General features: G+C 31.1%; 1 protein-coding gene, 1 long non-coding RNA gene and 1 pseudogene across 3 annotated transcripts; 1 reads left to right on the top strand and 2 right to left on the bottom strand.

The window, feature by feature from the left end:
- Window positions 1-5,369: 5,369 nt before the first annotated feature.
- Window positions 5,370-9,082, bottom strand: LOC102665874 (uncharacterized). Its single transcript, XM_006582934.4, has 6 exons — window positions 8,120-9,082; window positions 7,865-7,997; window positions 7,526-7,629; window positions 7,061-7,205; window positions 6,780-6,920; window positions 5,370-6,387 (listed from the first exon to the last, which is right to left on the bottom strand). The coding sequence occupies exons 1-6, from the start codon at window positions 8,158-8,160 to the stop codon at window positions 5,803-5,805; spliced, it is 1,149 nt and encodes a 382-aa protein (XP_006582997.1). The 5' UTR covers window positions 8,161-9,082; the 3' UTR covers window positions 5,370-5,802.
- A 4,829-nt stretch (window positions 9,083-13,911) lies between these two features.
- LOC121175150 (uncharacterized) lies at window positions 13,912-15,777 on the bottom strand. Of its 2 annotated transcripts, XR_005892308.1 has the most exons (3): window positions 15,620-15,777; window positions 14,828-15,027; window positions 13,912-14,319 (listed from the first exon to the last, which is right to left on the bottom strand). It is a non-coding gene; the product is annotated as an uncharacterized lncRNA (long non-coding RNA). The 2 variants fall into 2 exon arrangements; XR_005892307.1 differs by lacking the exon at window positions 15,620-15,777 and having other exon boundaries at window positions 14,828-15,609.
- A 1,682-nt stretch (window positions 15,778-17,459) lies between these two features.
- Window positions 17,460-20,203, top strand: LOC100779796 (hevamine-A-like; annotated as a pseudogene).
- Window positions 20,204-20,277: the final 74 nt, after the last annotated feature.

Below are 20,277 nucleotides of genomic sequence, written 5' to 3'. Positions count from 1 at the left end.
CTGAATAGTTGGTGATTTTTTTTTTTTTTATCGTTTCTCCATTTATATTTTGCTTTTTTTTAATTAAATACCCAAGTAAGGGAGAAGAACGTTAAAACTATGACACGCTTATTTTTTTAAAAAAAATAATTTATTTGTTTATTTCTTATATTTATAAATAATTATAAAATATAAAATATTTTGTTTTAAAAATGTATATATAAAATTATGAAAAATGAAAAAGTATTAATTAATTTTATTTGGTTTGAAAAATATTTTATTATAAAAAATATCAATTTTTACAAGAAATAGTTAAAACTAAAGAGGGGATTTATGTTTTAAAAAATTTGTATACAAGTCTTAAGAATAGGAAATAAAGTAATAATACAATTATATTTTCCCTTATTATTTTAAAAATTAGAAAATAAAATAAGATATTTTAAAACCAAACTAGTCTTTATTATCTGTATTCCAACTTTTAATCATTTTTTTTTACAACTTTTTTTCAGCATTGCTAATCAAATCCTTGATGAGGAGAATTATACAGAATGGAATAACCTTTGGTTGCAATTTTAATTGAAAACAAGGTTGATCTATCTCAACAGTCACCACTCCATGCCTTGACCCATCCTAGCTCAAAGAAAAATTATAATATTTGTTTGGAAATAAAGGGGGAAAGCGAAGTTGATGGAGAAAAAAGTGAAACTGGATTTATTCTCGCAACAAAAGAAAAAATATACTCTCCTTCTACTCATATATAAGAAAAAAATACTCTTAGTTAAACTTAAATATAAATAAATCTAATTAATATTGTCTTATTTAATATTATCATTTCTAAAACATTTTTTATTTAATTCTAATTTTATTTTCAACTTTTTATTTATTTATTTATGATAACAAGTTTCAATGAAACATATTTTAGAAATACTCTTATTTTTTATTTAAAATTAAATAATATTAATTAATTTTCTTAATTAATATGAAATTAATTATTTTTATTTATATATAAATTCACATTATGCTCTCAAAAGTTTGATGCACCATTAATTCGGAAGGGGGGAAAGTGAAAAAAGGAAGAAAAAAAAACAAAGAATGTGGAGATGAGAATTTCATGAGATATTGGATTTACGACATATGTTGTTTAATTAACAATACAGAAGGTAAAACGTGAAACCTATATTTAAAGATCATAGATGAATTCGTGGTTTTGTTACTTCGTATCTTTTTCTAAATTTACATTTTTCTGATTTTTAAATTAATTATCCAAAAAGAGAGATAAGAAAATTAAAAACCTACTAATTTATAATAAACAAGTGAAAAAGATTATATTATTCAATGAGAAAGTATTTTCTCAGACATTTACAATTTGGGTTTCTCAATTTCCTTAATTTAATTTTGAGTTTTTTTTTTTGAACGTTGCTAATGAAATCCAAGACTTGATGGGGGACAATTATACAAAATGGAATAACCTTTAGCCACGATTCTGATCGAAAACATAAGTTATTGTTTTTACCCACTGACACAATAATGATCATAATAATACAATCATTGCAAGTTACAATTGATTCTGGAACCAGCTCCTAACATAATAATATATAATCTCAGAATATGTGGCCGTCGTGGCGCGTCCCATTGATCCATTCAAACTTGAATTATATAATTTAAATTTATACATATATCACGGGAGACCAACATCTTTTGAGGTTTCATCCCATGATTGCAGAGCGTTTGTGGTTAGTCCTTCATTCAGTCCATTATTGAAATGATAAAAGTAAGAGAATCGTTGACAAGGCAAAGGCAATCTTACGATTTACGACCCCACTAATAAGGCTAATTGAATGACAATGTTTAAGCTTACCTTGTGAAGACAGTGTTGACCAAAATCTCACATGCCAGTATTGTCTGTTGGGATATTAAGAGACACAGCATCAGCAAATTCAAAGCATCAGTAAGAAAAATCACGTGCACATTGTAATGCGGAAGTTCTCCGTGTGAAGATGATAGTTTTCACATTACTAAAACTCACGTGCAGAAATAATAATACATACGGGTTATCATATTTTTAAATAAAATACAAATCAACACAAATATAAACAAAATACATTATAAAAATATTTATAACTTAGTTCAACTCAATATAATTCACTTTATTTTATTACTTTATCATTTAAATTTTTTTCAATCACCAATTATATTATACATAAATTACACACTCGAGTCAAGATATAACAACACTCATCAATTTCATGATAAACAATTCATAGGTGTTCTACAATAATTATATTAGGATTCAAGTTTATATGCAATGTGGTATCATGTCAATGAAAAATCACACTAGCACACTTAGGAGTATATAATAAGACACACCACACAATATGTATGTTAGGTCACTATTACTAAATAAAATCATAAGGTGACTAGTCAGGATCACTACGTTTTGTGAGAATGTTTCAACTATATGGGGATCAACATAAACTTAAAGGAGCACTCAAACCAAGTGTATTTATCCCCAAGGTCTAGACTCCGAATAATCCATTAAGGTTTTACTTTCCTGATTCAAGTCCAACTCCTAAAACAATTTTTGTATGTAGACATTGCTTATGAATTTACAATACACATGACCTCACACATACAATAAACATCACAAAATAAACCCCAATTTAATCCTCCAATGATCCATACACATGATCATTCTAACTCCAATTGTGATAAACTCATCCCTTACCTCTAAGTGGGCTCACGTGTGTAATCTGACAGTAATAGCAACGTCTCTAGTGGTTTGCTAAGATTTCTCAAATTTTTCCTCTGTTTGCATTGCTAGAGTTTCCCAACATTAGAGAAAAGAAGAAGAGATTGAAGCCTTCATTTCACTATCTCCATGCAAGGAACATTTATCTCACTACAGATATTATTTCACAAATAAGACTAGTTCCAAACCTGATGTTCAAATTTCACGATGATCCAACAGTTAAAGAATCTGGGATTGTAGTTGTACTAGACAGGTTTGAGTGTCTACCAAAAAAAGAGAACTCCATGTGAGGAACATTTCTCTCGCCACAGACATAATTCCACAAATCCCAATGGTGGAGAGATGTGCAAAAATGAGTTATGAACCTAGCGTTTAAATTTCACAACGATCCAACGATTAACAAATTTGGGATCATAGTTTTATTGAATAAGTTTGAGTGTATGCGGGAAAAAGAGAGTGTTTTGGAAGAGGAGAAAGGGAAACGAATTTGAGAGTAAGAGACAGTGTAGAGACGTATCATAAAATGTAAAAACTGACATAATATATCTATTTATAGCTAGAGTACTCTTAGTCTATTATTTACTCTATTTTTTTATTATTTTATAAAAAGGAATTATATTTTATTCCTTATCAAATGAATAAATAAAAATATCTTTTTTTTATTTTCCTTCAAATCATTATTTTAATTAATAAAATTATTTCTTCTGATTTATTTAATTATAGAAACCTCATAATTTTTCTAAAACTCTATTTATTTTTAATTAAAATATTTTTAATTTATTTTTCAAAAAATGGGGTGTTAGAAATGCTTTGTTACAATCAACAATTTTTATAGTCTTTTGTCCGTAATATTTATGAATATCTTCATCTATTCTAATGTTATTATCCATGTCAACCTCCATATCCACTTCATCTGATATCTTTCTCACAAAATCGTCTTCCATATAAACCTTTCAGAAGCAACAAATGTAAGTTAATGAACAAAAACTATCAAACATATTTAAACCAATTTATAATTAATAATTAAAATTAATATAAATATCCTAAACCAACCTTCCAGACAAGGCAATGAAATGAAAAATAAATTAAATCAGATTGAATAATTCAAAACTTCAAAATATCAATTTCAGATTCCTTGATCTAAAATATAATATAATTTTTGGATCAGACTATTCTGGATTGATGTTTTGAAGTTTCAGATTAGTTGATCTGGGAAATACAAAATCTCAAAAATGGATCAAACAATCCTGAATTATTATTGCACAATTCCAGATTGATTGATTCTGGCCAATAAACAAATACACATAATTTCCAAATCAATAAATTTGTACTTGTATAAGAACAAATCCAAATTATCAAATATGAAAATATGTTATATTTTTGAATTATTCGATCCGATACTATCATTACACCATTCCATATTCATTGATCTGGATTTGTATAACAACAAATCTGGATTGTCTGATATGAAATTATGTTACTTTTACAGATTTAATTATGGATTAATTGATTTGGACCTATCCTAAAACTTCATTTTCTAAAAAACAATCCAAATAAGTCAATCCGATTAGAATAAGCTAACACAAAAGGTATAAAACAACACAACTAACAACTCACTGGTGCAAGTGAACCTGAGCCACGAAAATGTGAGGAAGTGAACAAGACAATGTTTCAAGCATGGATAAGTGAGGAAAACAATCTATGGACAATTGAGGAAGACAAGGTTACTATGGCCATTTTGAAAATTTGGGAGGTGAGGGAAGCAAAGAGCGAGGTGCAGGAAGCAAATAGGGAGGTACATGAAGCAAAAGCCAGAACTAGAAAGGGTGTCTAGCCCGTCAAAAGGCAAGAGAAGGATTTTGGATGTTTAACTACTGATATATTCTGTTAAGAGATATCAGTTCTTTTAATAGATATTAGGCTGTGTTCGAATGTGCAGGCAGAAATAAAAGATCGAAGATGGAAATGAGGTGGTGCAGTTTAAAATTTTCATCCTTCCTGTTGTAGTAAAATCGATTTTTAAGGCAAAAAAAAAAAATCGATATAAAAAATCAATTTCTAATTTTTTTTATACGTCAAAAAATCATTTTTTATAAAAAAAATCATTTCTCACATTTTTCTCTTAAATCAAACAACATAACATATCATCTTAATTTTACTCCATTTCTCTTTTTTCAAATTATTTCTCTCTTATATTTTCATGTACTTCATTTCTTTCCTCTAAATCAAACACCTACCTAGATAGTCTCATCTAGGGAATATCCTGGGTTAAAAGAAGCTACAAATGCATGCACTTTTCTTTGTTAAACCCACTTCAAATTTAAAGTCAAATTTTGAAAAGATACTGCATTTCTCATACTCGTATGTAAAATGTTGTCTAGCCCCTAACACGTTATTAAATGCATGTCCGAATTTCTCGCATATAACCATTTTATCCGTGCATGTAATCTGACATTTACCTTAGCGGAAATTACATATCCTAATGAAAAAAAGAAAGGCAGTTTTTTTTTATTACTGGAAATTGAATTCGAGCACCAGAAATTTACAATAACTCACTCAGATTGTCCAACTGAATTAACTCTTTGATAATAAAAAGGCAATACCGAAGCTGAAAGTTGTTAACTCCGAGAAAAGATCTTCTGCATTTCTTTCATTATTATGATTTTACGGAGGCACAATAGATACTTTCTCCTATAGAGAGGCACAATAACAACAACAACAACAAAAATAGAGAGAGGAAATGGAGTTTGAATTTCTTGCAATATATATAACTTTAAATCCTAAAATTCTTATGTACACATATAGGAACTAGTCCCCGAGGGTGACCCTATAATCTGACATCATTAAGCTATACAATAATGTGATTTGAATCCTAAACATGATATATAGATAATGAATCATAGAAACTATCTTAAATGTCTACATATGCTGAGACAGGACATAAAAAAATGACCTAGATCACATAAATTCCCGTGACTGCCAACATAAAAGGATAATCAAACCAAACCAAACCAAACAATAATGAGAATGAGAAAGTTCTATCTGATGCTGGTGCTAGTGAAGCTGTAAGTTTCTTATCTTTGTCTGAGAGCTAAAAGACGAGCTCTCAAATCATCATAATCGGGTAGATTTGGATGCACACGCCATGAACCACCACCGCGAATTCCTGATTCTAAGGAAATTGTTCGTGTATGCCCCTTTGATGTTTCCACTGCAGTTGTTGGCTCAGAAGAAAGAGATTTTCCTCTGACATGTGATGTTGTACGCCTTCTGTTTTGGCCAGTATCATGATCTGGTTGTTGAGAAGGATAAGGTTTTCCTTTGCCTGATTTCATTCCACCAGCCTCAGAATGTGTTGTTTTCTTTGAATTGCTTTCACCTGTGTTGGTCTTTTGTTTGAGGTATGGGGGTGGAATGATCCAATAGGAAGAAATTGGCCTCTTAGTTTCAGCTTCATCCTCAGAAAAGCTTCCCAATGAACTTGAACTACTACCCTTTCTGCCATCATGGGATGACAGCTCTGTACTTGTTTCATCATCACTACTATTTTGGTGTATCAATGAGTCATCATTGAAATCTTTCCTTCCAAGAGGTAGGGTGTCTGTGTCTTTTTCTTTCCCTTTAGATGTATTGAAGTCTCCCCCGGGATTAGGCCTCTCCTGCAATCAGTAGCATTGAAATTCATATATTATTATTGGTCACTGGTCAGCCCATGTATTATTCAATGATAGTTATCGAAGATTATCGACAAGTTATCCAAACCCGTCTTTATTATTGGAGAAATTATTACATGGTCTAGGACAACCACGCGATCATAGTCTGATCAATTTTCACGTGACATAACTTTGTTTTTCAGTTTACATAGAAGAGTTGATAAGACTCAATTATGTGTCACATGATCGAATCCACAGTGGTACAAGACTGTAATGATTTCTTTTATCTTTGAGGATTATAATATATTAATCTAACTACCAGTTCAAATTCATATTGTTGCTTAAACAAACGCTCTATTGAGTACATAGCAAACAAGTCAATTATTCTAAAGACTTACTTCACATAATGACGATTGTGTATAAAGTATTTGCCTCAGAGCATTGTCATTCCACTCTACAGAGAACTCTTGTGCTATATCATATAGTAGTCCAATCTTCATTTCTCTCGTAGGCGGATCTCGCCTCAGCTTCTCAACAAACTGAGGAAAAGTTATTATTTAAGTTAGCTTTAAAAACAAAAGATGGCCTGAAGAAAAATATTTTTTCTTAGTAATCAACGACAAAAAGAGTTGCAATTTATGAAGGAGCATGTGTTATAAGAATGGAGTCGTTGATTTACCTCTTTATTAATACAAGGTTCAAGAGAATTCCCAAATTTCTCAGTAAATAATGTTCTGAGGTTACGCAATTCTGGCAGATCACCGAATCTTGCTGCAGCATACATCAATGATGGCACAGCTTCCTTGCATTCATCAGGGCAATCCCTATTCAATAAGATTTAAAAATTGTCAAGATAAACTCCTGTTATTACTTTGTAGCTAAAGACAAGAAAATGCATAATAGAAGTCATAGAAAACCCCTAAATACCATTAGTTTAGTTTCATTAATCTTTTGGAGAATGTGACAAAATTTAGAGCATCTGCTTTATCATTGAAAACTGCATAACGCAGGTTCGTTATGCTAACAGTGATTCAACAGGTGAATAGTTGATTAAAAATAGAGAAAATAGCATATGCTATTTTGTGCATGTATGGGACGTGAGTAAAACAGAACAATATTCTAGTGCATATGTAGAGAAACATACTTCTGCTTAGTTAGGTCTTCAACATGATCTGATATGCATCCTACAAACTTTTCAACGAGTTCATAGCAGGACAACATGTTTTGCTCGAACAGAAGCCGTTCAGCCTGCTTCAAACACAAAGAGTCAACATCTGTTGTAACTTGAACAACATACAACACTATGCCATATGCATAAAACGGGTTGACACAAAAATTCTACCAATTTTTTTTTAGAGGTTTACGTAAAATTGATTGCATCTCAGATTACATCTTTCATAGAAAGTGAACCATCTAATGAAATTATGAAATGAGTAATTGAGTATACATCTGCAAAATTCAAAAACTGCAATGAAAATCTTACCCTTATATATGCATCGTAGTCAAGGCCACTCTTAAGAAGCTCGGCAATGTCACTCTTCATTAACTTCTGCTCCGCTTTCTTCCTATTCTGTATAATCTCTAGCCGAGTCTTCATAAACTTCACGTAGGACAAGCTTTTTTTTTCAAAGTGAAATACAACACAAAATTAGATAGAAAGAAGAGAAAAAAAAAACATGTTACAAAGAAAAAGCAGAGAGGATTAGGAAGAGTAGCAGCGTCTAGGTTAGTGTTGTACCATTTTGAATAGAACCTGGGCTTCAATAGCCACCGAAACATTTGTGTCCGAGAATCTGAAAAGACCAAGTTTGTTGAAAAGGGAAAATGGCTTTTGTTGGGTATCTTAGATGCTATGTTCTGGTTAAATATAACTTAAAATATAGAATGAAGATCAAGTTACTCCAAGAATCAAAATTGAGGAGGCCTTAAAGAAAAGAAATGGAGAAACTCCTCACGAGAGGTAAAATCAGAAACCACACTAAGAAAGAGACCACAAAAAACCACCCAAGGAGCTAGGAAATCTAGAGAGAAAAAGGGTGTGAGTAATAAGCAAGCAACAAAGGGTATTTGAAGTCTGCAACATAAACCAATTAAAATGTTGTGAAACTATGATTATAAGCCTTATATATGTGGGGCTCGTATTTAGGATGATGTGGTTAATGATGGAACTTCGAAGATTGTCGAGCAAGAAAAGAAACCCAAATGTGAGATCAACAAGACAGTGGTAGATTGGTAATAAAAGGGTCTTAAGTGGAAGGTGTTTTTACAGTTAAATGGAGGCTGTGAGAAAAATAAAGAGTTAGGAAGTTAGCTGTCAATTTCGTGCTCTCTGCGAAATGCATGTGCATAAGAAAAGGGAAAAGGAAACAGCTTTTATAAAGTGGCATTTTTCTATTCTATTTTGGGTGACAGTTATCAGATAGATAAAATGGCATTGCTACAGCGTTGGAAATTATTTACTAGTATACTAATGCTAATAAAAGAAGAGCAATTTGGATAGCATGGTTCTTGTTAATCTACTTATGTACTATTGATAAACATCTACTTCTGTTTTATTTTACAAAATATGTATCCATCAACTCAGAGGGAAAAGGCCTATAAATACCTATAGTGATTTATTAAGTACACTCATGTTCGATGAGAGCAATAAATAAGTATATCCATCGATTGAAAATGTGTAATAGATAGTCCAAAGCTGGCCGGAGTTTATGGCATACATAGAGCTAATTTATCAACTTTATTTTAAGTTTTGGTCATGAACTATTAATTATGTTGAAAATTAACAACAAGACTACACTTTCCAAAGCTGTAAGAAGACATTATTAAAATTAATGGATTGTATGTTTGTTATCATGGTTAAGGCTTCCAACTTGATAATCTTTTTCCTTTGGAACTAAACCACAATCATAATGTAACACTAAGGTATTATACACAACTCTACGTATCATATCATATATGAAATATACTACTTAATTAGAAATGTAATTGTAAACATTACACAGATAAATGTGAAATATTACTAAAGGTATTATACACAAGAAACACAACTGTGTATCATTTCGGTTATTTAAAAGTTTTTGGCCTCTTTTAACTTGATTGCTGGCTGTCTCCGGGGAGGGATTCAGAAAGTGACGTATAATAAAAGACGTCACAAGCATTGGCGACGTTGTTGTTTGCCGTAAAGTTGAGGCAGAAATGTGGGGCAGGGACACGTATGGTTCATTCATTGATTGAATCAAATATTATTTATTTCTTGTTCAGTAATTAAACAATATAATATTCATAAAGGCATGGGAAAAAAATGTCACAAAGTAACATAAGCGGTGAACGAGTTACGTTTGCGTGCTCATTCATTTGAGAGAGAAATCCGAGTCAACTTGCGTGATGACCCCATCGCTGAAAAGATGCTTAATTACAATTTACAACACACTTTCTAAAAAACAGGCACAGGTGCGTGACCCTTGGCTTGATCCTTCTTCTTTTATTCTTAAATTTTTGCTTATTATGTTCCTTTTTTAATGTTCACTTAATCACTTTGCTTAGTGGCCAAGAATACTCAGGCTTTCTCTCACACATGAGGCCCATAACTAATAATACAAATCTCAAAATCGTTCGAACTTTTGGGCATGACTTGAGGTTACGTTGTTATGAGGTTCTGCTAGGGGTAGACATACTAAATGATGGCTTATCAACTTGTCACATGAATACATGCATTAAATGGAACAGCTTCTACTAATTAAAACTGGTTCTGGTCACTTTATACACAAATCTTGGACGCCAAGTAATAAAGTTCAAGTAATATATTCTTATGCCAGCTGGGATATGATGGAGACAATTCCTGTGGCCAGAAAACTGCAGCTGTAATTTGCTGTTATTTTTCAAATAATAAATAGTATGAGCTTAAAGGGTACAAGTCTGATCTTTGTGCGTTTGTAATTAAGGAGTATGAGTTTTTTCGTTTATTATTACTTTAAAGATATGTGAGACAATTGGAAACCTGAGATGTGTCAACATAACATTACTCTTATGCATTATTCGGTCGTATGTATGAATTTTAATAATGTGAAAATCTTGAAAGATATAACAGGATTTGCTGAAATGAATTCAGAATAACATATAAGGCAGAAGACTTGATCAAGTAAAACTATTAAAATTAATTAATGAATAAATAGGATTAAATATAACAGTTTCAAAAAATTATGGATAGATCGATTAAAAAATTCTTATCTCAAGAGTTCACATGAGCTCAAGACTTTGTTAATTAAAACTTTTGAAATACACTTAAAATAGAGAAAAAATGATATGCCCTGTCTAATTATTTTTTTTTATAAAATTATTCAATCACAAATAATAAATTTATTAATTTTTAAAATAATCATCTTAAAGTAATTTAAACGATAATTTATTATTAAATAACAATATAAAATTATTTTATTTTTCTTGCATAAACATTAAACTCCTTAAAATATCCTACAAAAAGTTACAAAATATAAATGATGGAGTGCATGACAGCATTAGAAAATGTTTTTCATTAACTTTCAATAAAATTCATACCAAAAGAACTTTTCAGATGCAAATATATTAAAAATATATATATATTAGAGAATGCGTTACTACTACTTATTTTTAGTCAGATTGTGTGCATCAAATAAAAAATGGTAGTGGTGTTACTAGAACTAGCATGAATCCCTCAAAATCATGCATACACTAGCTTCTTAACCTTTCCCATTAATGCTAATTAACTAGGTACACATGTTCGGTCAGGTTTCAAAGTAGTAATTAATTCTCTGCCAAATGGAAAATAAAATCAACGAACACTTATGCAGATTTTTTATGTAGTTAAGAAAACATGTGGTACCGGTCGTAGGTGGGTATTATAACATAAGAATGAATGAAGATACTTTAGGTATGTTAGATGTAAGAAGGTAATGCTACTGGTAGAACCAGAAAATAGTTTGGTTAATTAATTAGCTCGCCTCCTATACTCCAAAGTCCAAATGGAATCTCTGCTACGGTCAAAAAGGAGAGTCTAGCTAGGGAATGTTTTTAGCCTTCTGCAAATTTAAGCGTATTATAATGCCACTGCCGAATAATAAACATAAATTTTGCTGCTAAAGATCAAATTGAGAGCTGGTTTCAACAATTTAGAAAGTTAGGTTTTAGACTAGTCAAATAGTCAGCTCCTTTGTGAGTAAAGTTCTCAAATGACAAGCTGGCAGTGGGTTGGTTCTCAACATATATTAATATTATTTGAAGCACATTTAATATGACTTATAGTGAGTTGTTTATGCCTAGTAAAAGATTTTGTTGCTGGTAAGTTGAAAAATTGTAAAAGATATGCAATCACTCAGTGAAACTGATAATTGGAAATCATACTTTAATTTTCCTTATATCTACCATACCACGTGATTTCAATATTTTGGCTACCTATTCACTCACACTTAATTTTTTTCTAAAAAAATAAACCCTGATGTCAACGTATCATAAATCTATAATAAAAATGTATACATTCTTCGATTTTGATTGTTAAAAATATTTAGTAGCTAGCAATACTTCTTTCTTTTCATATAATTTACTCTTAACTTTGGAGGGGGTGAGAAAATTACGTGTTAAGATTTAAGTTAAATACTTTTACTCATTAAAACTACCTCACCTACAGTATGTAAATAAAAAGAAAAGCATGAGATGCATGTGAGTCCCACTAATAATGAGGGACTATTTACTAATTAATATTTGATTTTTTTTGCTATGGTTTTTTTTAGAGAGAGAGAGAGAACTAGATATTACTAGTTAGAGTAGAGACTTGAACCATAAGCTAATCTAATCTTAACTTACCGATAAACTTATTTTATTTTTCCATTCTATAAGTACTAATGGACAAGATTATCAAACCATGATTTTTAAAATAAATTTTGCAAACGGACCCTTAATATCATTAAATATTGCCATGTAGTAATCAGATCTTATTTTACCTAGGTATCCCGTTTTAAAATTGAAAGATTAGTTGATTGATTTTGATGCTCATATGAAGAGATGATAGCGCACAGTCTTGCTATCATGGCCATCTCACCTGGACTTAACGATGCTCACAATTTGGCCCATATAGCCACATATATTTGTTGGGCTAAAAGTACTGTTTATTAATTTATTCAGTGTTTTCCTGTTTGGGGACAATTACTTCCTGCATTCCATTTTTTTCCGCACCCCATACCAAGCTAAACGGACAAAAACACCCTTTAGGACTACTTTTTGGGTTCTGGAACAACTCTTCGTAAGCCTACATATATTTAGGAGTACTATTTTTTGGGTTTCGGAATAGAAAATCCGGAATATAGAGCAAGAACTTATCCTTACGAAACACACTATCCGGGATTATGTTTTTATAATTGTAGATTAAGTTATTCGGAACTATGTTTACATAATTCTGGATTAATTGTTTCAGAATTATAATATTTTTATAATTATAAATATTTAAATTTGTGCATTCATTTATTACATTTATGGATATTAATTTTTTTAAAAAAATAGTTAAAACAAAATAATATTTCTATAATTATAAGTATTTAAATTTGTACATTCATTTACTACATTTATGGGCATTAATTTTTTAAAAATAAATATTCGTATTCAAAGTATAATTCATTAGCATTAAATGATTTAAGGTTAAATAGGAAATGGCTTAGTTATAATAATGAAGAATTTTCAATGACACATTAAATAATCAAATATAGATTATGAAAAGCCTCTCATTTGAAAAATGCATAAATCATTATAATCATGAAGATTTTTCAAAGACCCATTAAACAACATTAATTATTTAATGTGTTTTTAAATGAGAAGTTTTTTTTATTTTATTGTTTAATGTATCATTAAAAATTCTTTATATATAACTAATATATTTCATTTTCAATCTTAGATTGTTTAATTCTAATGAATTTCAATAATTGAGAAGTCTTCAATCATGCAATTCTTAATAAATTTTCAAACATGAGGGTAAAGGGAGTGTGTTTTAAATAGTGTATAAAAAAAATGTCTAATTAGCATATTTGTCATGACGATAAATTTGACTATGAATTTATGCAGAATTAGGTTTCACATTAATACTTTTTAAATTCTCATCCACGTGAAATATGGTGGTTCTAGTTAGTTAGTTAGTTACGCACATCTGGGTCTAGATCTTTTTGACTTACGATGGACTCATGTTTGTTGGGGCTACTAAATTAATACCCTCACCACCAAAGAAAAATAAAATAAAATTCCATGACTAATCATTCAATGTAAATAACAATTTGAATATTTAAAATTTAAGTCTATTTTTTGTGGTATTTTAATTCTAGAACTTAGAAGGTACGTCATAGCGATCGAGATGTATTTGTTGTCACGAAAAATTCAGTTGGATCATAGCCAAGGTAACTGCTAGTTGTAAATTCATTGAAAACATCAATCTTGAACATTGTTTCAACAATAGAAACGTACAATTCTAACACTAAAATGTTATTAAACTTTGTTTCTTTGAACCCCCAAAAAAAATAGAGATGAAAAAGATAAAATTGTGATAAGGGAAATTCAACATCAACGAATGTGCCTCAAACATCATCTACATTTAAGACACTGCTACCATACTTGCCTCAAAAAGTACACGCATTAAATTGGTTCCCTCAACAACTCCATGTACCAATTTAACTATTCAAGTACTTTACTAAACACCTGCACCTGACATGCTATTGCTATCTACCAAACGCACCTGAGCATAGTGGTGAGAAAATGGAAGAAATGGTTTTCTTGGTGAAGAAATTCACGTCGCACTAATCGACCCAAGTTAAGATTGCGGGGAAGCAAATTGCCGTAATATAGAATTGTTGTGAGAGTGGATGTAGGTTCACACACTAGTGCTGTTGCCAGCTCCACCAGTGAACGCAGCATCAGAGGCATTAGAATCTGCACAAGTAAACTCTAAGATAATTCCAAAGAAATAAAGAAAGAGAAGGGAATTGTCCTCAGTACAAGCTATCATCATCATCATCTATATATAAGCATGATGCTGCAGAATTCAAAAATGGTACTAACAGAATTCGGAAATGGCAATAACAGAAAGTAGCTAACAATCAGACAAGCATATTCTATCCTAGCAAATGATATCTTGCCAACTCAGCAACTTTCTAACAGAATTAGTTAACGAAATCCTTTAGGTGCTTGGGCCTTTCACTATCAAGTTCTTGGACCATAGTCCTCTTTCTATCCATCAGTTCCCATGATATATAACATTCTCACATATACTATATCCTCATATTCTTATAAAATAGTAATGACATTGTTAACAACATTAACTTTGCTAATGCTAGTATGTTAACTAGCTAAGCATTAATTCAATATAGAAACAGAGAAACATCCAACAAATCAATATGCTTCTGACCATATGTGTTAAACATAGAGAGAGGGAGCATACCATGGTTATTATAGTGTCTTACTGGTGAGGATTCATGTTTGTAATGATGATGAAGTGAAAAGAAGAAGAGAAGACAGAAAGAGAGAAATTGATTCCAATGCAATTAACTACTGATCTGATCTGCTGATGTGTGTGTGTGTCTAGCTGCTCACTCAGACCAACCCTTCAAAGTTGTCTCAGTGTGCTGCAAACTGTAAAAACTGCAAATGATGCTTAGGTAATGAGATGGGATGAGATGTCCAAAATATATATGAGTAATCATACACAAACATCTTATCATTTTAAACATTCTTTCAATATCTTTTATTTTTCTTTTGTTGTTATATCATAAATTTTATCATAATTATATTATTTTTTTCATTATTCTTTCGCTCTCTTGGGTGTTAAATAGTACAATGGTGTTCATTTAACAATTTTTAATATATACAAACAAGAATGACTCTGACTTGAAATAAGTGCTACCAACTTTGGGCCTTGTTGCTTCCAACATCGGGCTTATCGACATCTCACCTTGGTAAGAAACAAAAACAATATTTTTTTTGTCAATTATACTCCTGAAAATTAGAATTCTTAACTGAGGGTGAGTGAAATTCTCCTCTCTTCACTCTTTCAATGAGAAATACTTAACACTTAGCTCATTTTCATATAAATAATTAGTCAAAAATACTATTGTACTATATGACAAAAGGAAAAGAAATCTACAAAACATAGGAAATAAAATGTAAAAGATTAATATTATTTAATGACTTGTATAATATTTTTTTAAAATATGTGTAAGAATAAAGTCTTTACTTGTATTAATTTTTAAAGAATGGCCTTGGAGACTCCGAAGTTATTGAGACCAGTGCCATACTGCCAAGGCATGAAAGATGAAACTGTTGTCCATATTCCGTCGATCACTAGTTTTTCTTTTATTTGCTTGTTTGTACTTGTACTTTGCATGCACTTTTAGACCATTGAAACAAGAAAAAAATGAAAATATATAGTCTCCATAATTATGGATCTTAATATGAAAGGTTTATTTTATTTCAAATATATGAGAAAACCGTGGGTGCATACTACATAGTTTACATATTAAGATGAAGAGTCAAACTGATGACCAAAGAGAAAAGATGAAGAGGCAAAAAAGGCATGGATTGGACACATGGTTTACTGGTTTAGTGATAAAAACTGTATGCTCTATGTTGCGATTCCTCATAACAAACAACCACGTAGGATCTAGGAGCGCCCATTGCATTTAGAATCAATTACTACCATAAGAGAGGCTGTTTTTACGGCAGTGGATTTTGTTCACATAATTAGTAATTGAAGAAGTATGCTATTGTTTTCACTATTTTAATCTACATCTGCATTAGAGAAATTATTAGTTAGTCTTGGACCACCACTTGATTTATGATCCCAATTACTTTTATTTGATATGTAATGTGTTATTAATTTCATCTTCATTTTATTTTTCAAATTTGGTCCAGTACTATTTTCATTATTTGTTAAATTAACATCTAATATTTAATGAAAACTTTAACATGATAATTTACTACATTATCACGTCAATATATTCATTTAATGATGAATGTTAAGTTAACAATAAATAAAAATTACACAAGCAAAATAGTAGGAATCAAATTCGCGAACAAAGAAATAGAGACAATTTGATAAAAAAAATTAAAAAAGTCTAAAAATACAATTAAGTCAAATTGGGAAAAAAAGTATCGTGGAATGAACAGTAAAATAATATTGAATCTCCATCCACAGTTATGGTATAGTGGATTAACTCTTTGTGCTAACTAATTTTCACAAAAGATAAATCTAACATGTGTTCACGACTTGACGTAACACTCTACTATAGTGTTGTATTAGTATTTTTGTTAAATATTAAATGTAAATTAGCAAACGAATCAATATTGTACCATTAAAATAGTAAAAAACAAATTTACGAAAAGATAGAGGCAAATTTATTAAAATAAAAAATAAATATACAATTAAGTCAAATAAAAAATATCATAGAATAAAAAATAACAAGTTGTTTATGTTGGAATCTCCATCCTTATTGTGGTATTGTGGATTAACTCATCGTCGCAAAAGATAAACGTCAGAAGTCAATATTCTATTATCATTTATCAACATCTGTGTGAAACTTTTTTTTCTTCTTTTTCATAGAGTAAAAAATGGTTTAGTTCCTATTATGGATGACATAAGAAGGTGTAATTGTGTCTATAATAGTTTATGTTACGTTTCGTTTAACAATTTTTTGCCTCATCAATATCAAGTATGTATAATATTTATACAAATACAACTCTCGAATTTTATTTATTTATTTAAAATATAGTTAACTCACTTTAAAAATTGATCATATACCCCCTTTTTGGTCCTGCTCTGATTTTGGTAACATTGGGCTTGGTGTTAAGGGCTTTTTACAGTAGCTTGGTGTTTGGAGGCCTGGTGCTCAATGGGCCCGACTGGTTTGGAGTACCATCGATAATGGATTGGTGGAAATAAAACGCATGACCTGTTAACATCATTACCTACCTTATTTGAAAATTATAATGTGTAACAAGTCAATGGTGAAACTTTGAATATTTTAGATGATATAAGTCTCGTCATAGGTAACAAAATAATAATGGATTGAAGCAAAATGACTAGGTTTCTTTATCCTTCCTCTATACAACTCCTTCTCTTCCTAGTCACAGCCCTCATCCTACCAAACATTACTTACGCTGATGGCATTGCCATTTATTTGGGTCAAAACAGTGAGCAGGGAAGCTTGATAGAAACATGTGAAACTGGGAACTACTCCATTGTAAACATAGCATTCCTTTACAAGTTTGGAAACTGCTATGGACAATTGCTTTTAAATTGCCACAGACATTAGAAACTGCCAAAAGCAAGGGATAAAGGTAATGCTATCAATAGGAGGTGCAAGTTTCAGTTATTCTCTTACTTCTTATGATGATGCTAAAACTGTTTCTGATTATTTATGGCACAATTTCCTGGGTGGCAACTCATCTTCACGATCACTAGGAGATGCCATATTAGATTGCATAGATTTTGCAATAGGGGGTTCCACATCCACACTATATTGGGAAGACCTTCCACATCACCTTAAGTTACATAGCACAACAAGAAAAAAAGTATACTTAACCTCAATGCCTATTTCCGGATAGTGGCACTTGACAAAGCCCTTCAGACAAGACTTTTTTATTATGTTTGGGTACAATTCTACAATAATCACATCTGTCAATATAACGAAGGTAACATTGATAATTTTTTTAAGGCATGGAACCATTGGACAACGTCAGTAAAAGTAGGAAAAATATTTTTGGGGTTGCCTGCATCTCCAATGGCAACTGTAAGTGGCTATATTCCGGTTGGTGTGTTGACTTTTGAAATTCTTGGTGTGATTAGAATGTCTTCTAATTATGGAAGGATAATGCTTTGGTCGAGGTATGATGATAAAAAGAGTGGATATAGTAAAATGATTTGAAATCATACAATCAATTTCATAACTTTTTGTCTGTTTATGCCACAGGAAACAAGTGGTGGATATGGTTTATCATTAGTGTTGGAGCAACTGTTGCAATACCTTTTTTCTGCTACCTGTACTTTGTTTTAAGGAGACAATACAAAGCTAAAGGTAATTTCTTAAAGAAATTTGTGTATAGATATTATAAGCTTTGTCATGATTTATAACTTAAACTGTATTTTCTTTTTTTTTCATTAGTGGATAGAAAAATGAGGCAAATGAAATTGCTGACTGAAGTTGGAGGCAATGTAATGGGAATTTATGGAAAAGCCAACAAGAAAGATGGGAAGACAACAAATGAGATTGAAGTATTCAATTTAGAAAATATCATTGCTGCCACAAACAATTTCTCTCCAGATTAATAAGCTAGGAGAGGGTGGTTTTGGTCCTGTCTATAAGGTAATTCCATATACTAAAGTTGAAACTATCTTGATATGCATCTGATACCGTGATAAATTCAGGGAAACTTAATTGATGGGCAAGAAATCGCAATAAAAAGACTTTTGTAGAAGTTCAGGCCAAGGGCTAACAGAGTTCAAGAATGAAGCTAAGCTATTAGCCATGCTCCAACACACTAATCTTGTGAGGCTTTTGGGATTTTGCATCCAAAGAGATGAAAGAATACTAGTCTATGAGTAAATGTCCAACAAGAGCCTGGACTTGAATTTGTTCGGTAGGTCATCCTTTCTATCTTAATAAACTGGATTTGATGAACTTATGGTCTAATGACAAATATTATTCTTACTTTTAAGCAGATGAAAGTAGAAAGCGTGCTAGATTGGAAAAAACGCCACAACATCATTGAAGGCATTGCTCAAGGACTTGTTTATTTACACAAATATTCAAGACTAAAGGTGATATACATCGAGACTTGAAGGCAAGTAATATATTGCTTGATAAAGGAATGAATCCAAAATATCCGACTTTGGCATGGCTAAAAATTTGGATTGAAAGGGTCTGAAGATAACACAAACAGAGTTGTAGGAAGATAGTGAGTAAAACAACTAATTTACTTTAGTATTGTCTACAAGACTTATAACTCTCTTCAAAGTTCAAATACTAAAAGTCAAACTTTTTTTTTTCCTTTTCAGTGGTTACATGTCTCTAGAGTATGCAATCAATGGTGTTGTGCCGGTCAAAACAGATGTATATGGCTCTGGTGTTTTGCTACTTGAGATTCTTAAGTGGGATGAAGAATAATAATTGTATCCACTCAAATCAATCAATCTCATAGGACATGTAAGTTCCACAAATAACTAGATCATCAAATTTAATTTTTAACTTAACTATCTTTTTGGATGTTGGCATTCTTTTAGGCTTGGCAAATATGGAATAAAGGTAGAGCTTTAGAATTGTTAGATCCATCATTGAATAAATCATACATTTCCGATGAAGTACTGAGGTATATTCATATTGGACTAATGTGCGTACAAGATCATGTGACAGACAGACCAACCATGCAAGATGTTGTTTCGTTCCTATCAAACAATAGCGCCCAACTTGGTCAACCAAAGCAGCTAACATTCTTCTTGCATGTGATAGTGGAAGAGCCAAGGTTGCCTAATAGCAACCAAGAAAGTTTTTCCTTGAACGTTGTATCAATTTCCACTATTTATGGTTGATGAATATTCCATCATCGATACATTTAGACGAGTGGGCTAAAACAAATGTATGTACACTTCAATTTCTGTAAACTAATTCATGAGATTTCTGTTCCTACAACTATAAACTTACACTTTTGGTAAAGTTGTAGTATACTACTGGGATTCTCGATGTTAGATTGTTTTTTGAATGATGCGTTGTAAACTATACTTCATTGTATTTCTATTATTGTCATTTTTCAAATTTGCTTCACGAATTCGATCTTCACTAGTTTAATCATGCAATTTTAATTTCTCTCTTTACTTGACATCTAATATTCAATGGAAAT

The sequence above is a fragment of the Glycine max genome, chromosome 7 (genome assembly GCF_000004515.6).
Source record: "Glycine max cultivar Williams 82 chromosome 7, Glycine_max_v4.0, whole genome shotgun sequence".
NCBI classification, from domain to species: Eukaryota; Viridiplantae; Streptophyta; class Magnoliopsida; order Fabales; family Fabaceae; genus Glycine; species Glycine max.
Note: the sequence above shows the minus strand (reverse complement) of the source record. Positions and strands in the feature narration are given on the sequence as shown.

Bases quoted from the DNA above. Each gene is read 5' to 3' on its own strand.
- LOC102665874 (XM_006582934.4), bottom strand. From the start codon at position 8,160: ATGTTTCGGTGGCTATTGAAGCCCAGGTTCTATTCAAAATG. The intron at 7,998-8,119 runs GTACAACACTAA...TGAAAAAAAAAG, and splicing joins CCCAGGTTCTATTCAAAATG to CTTGTCCTACGTGAAGTTTA. The intron at 7,630-7,864 runs GTAAGATTTTCA...TGTTTGAAGCAG, and splicing joins ACTACGATGCATATATAAGG to GCTGAACGGCTTCTGTTCGA.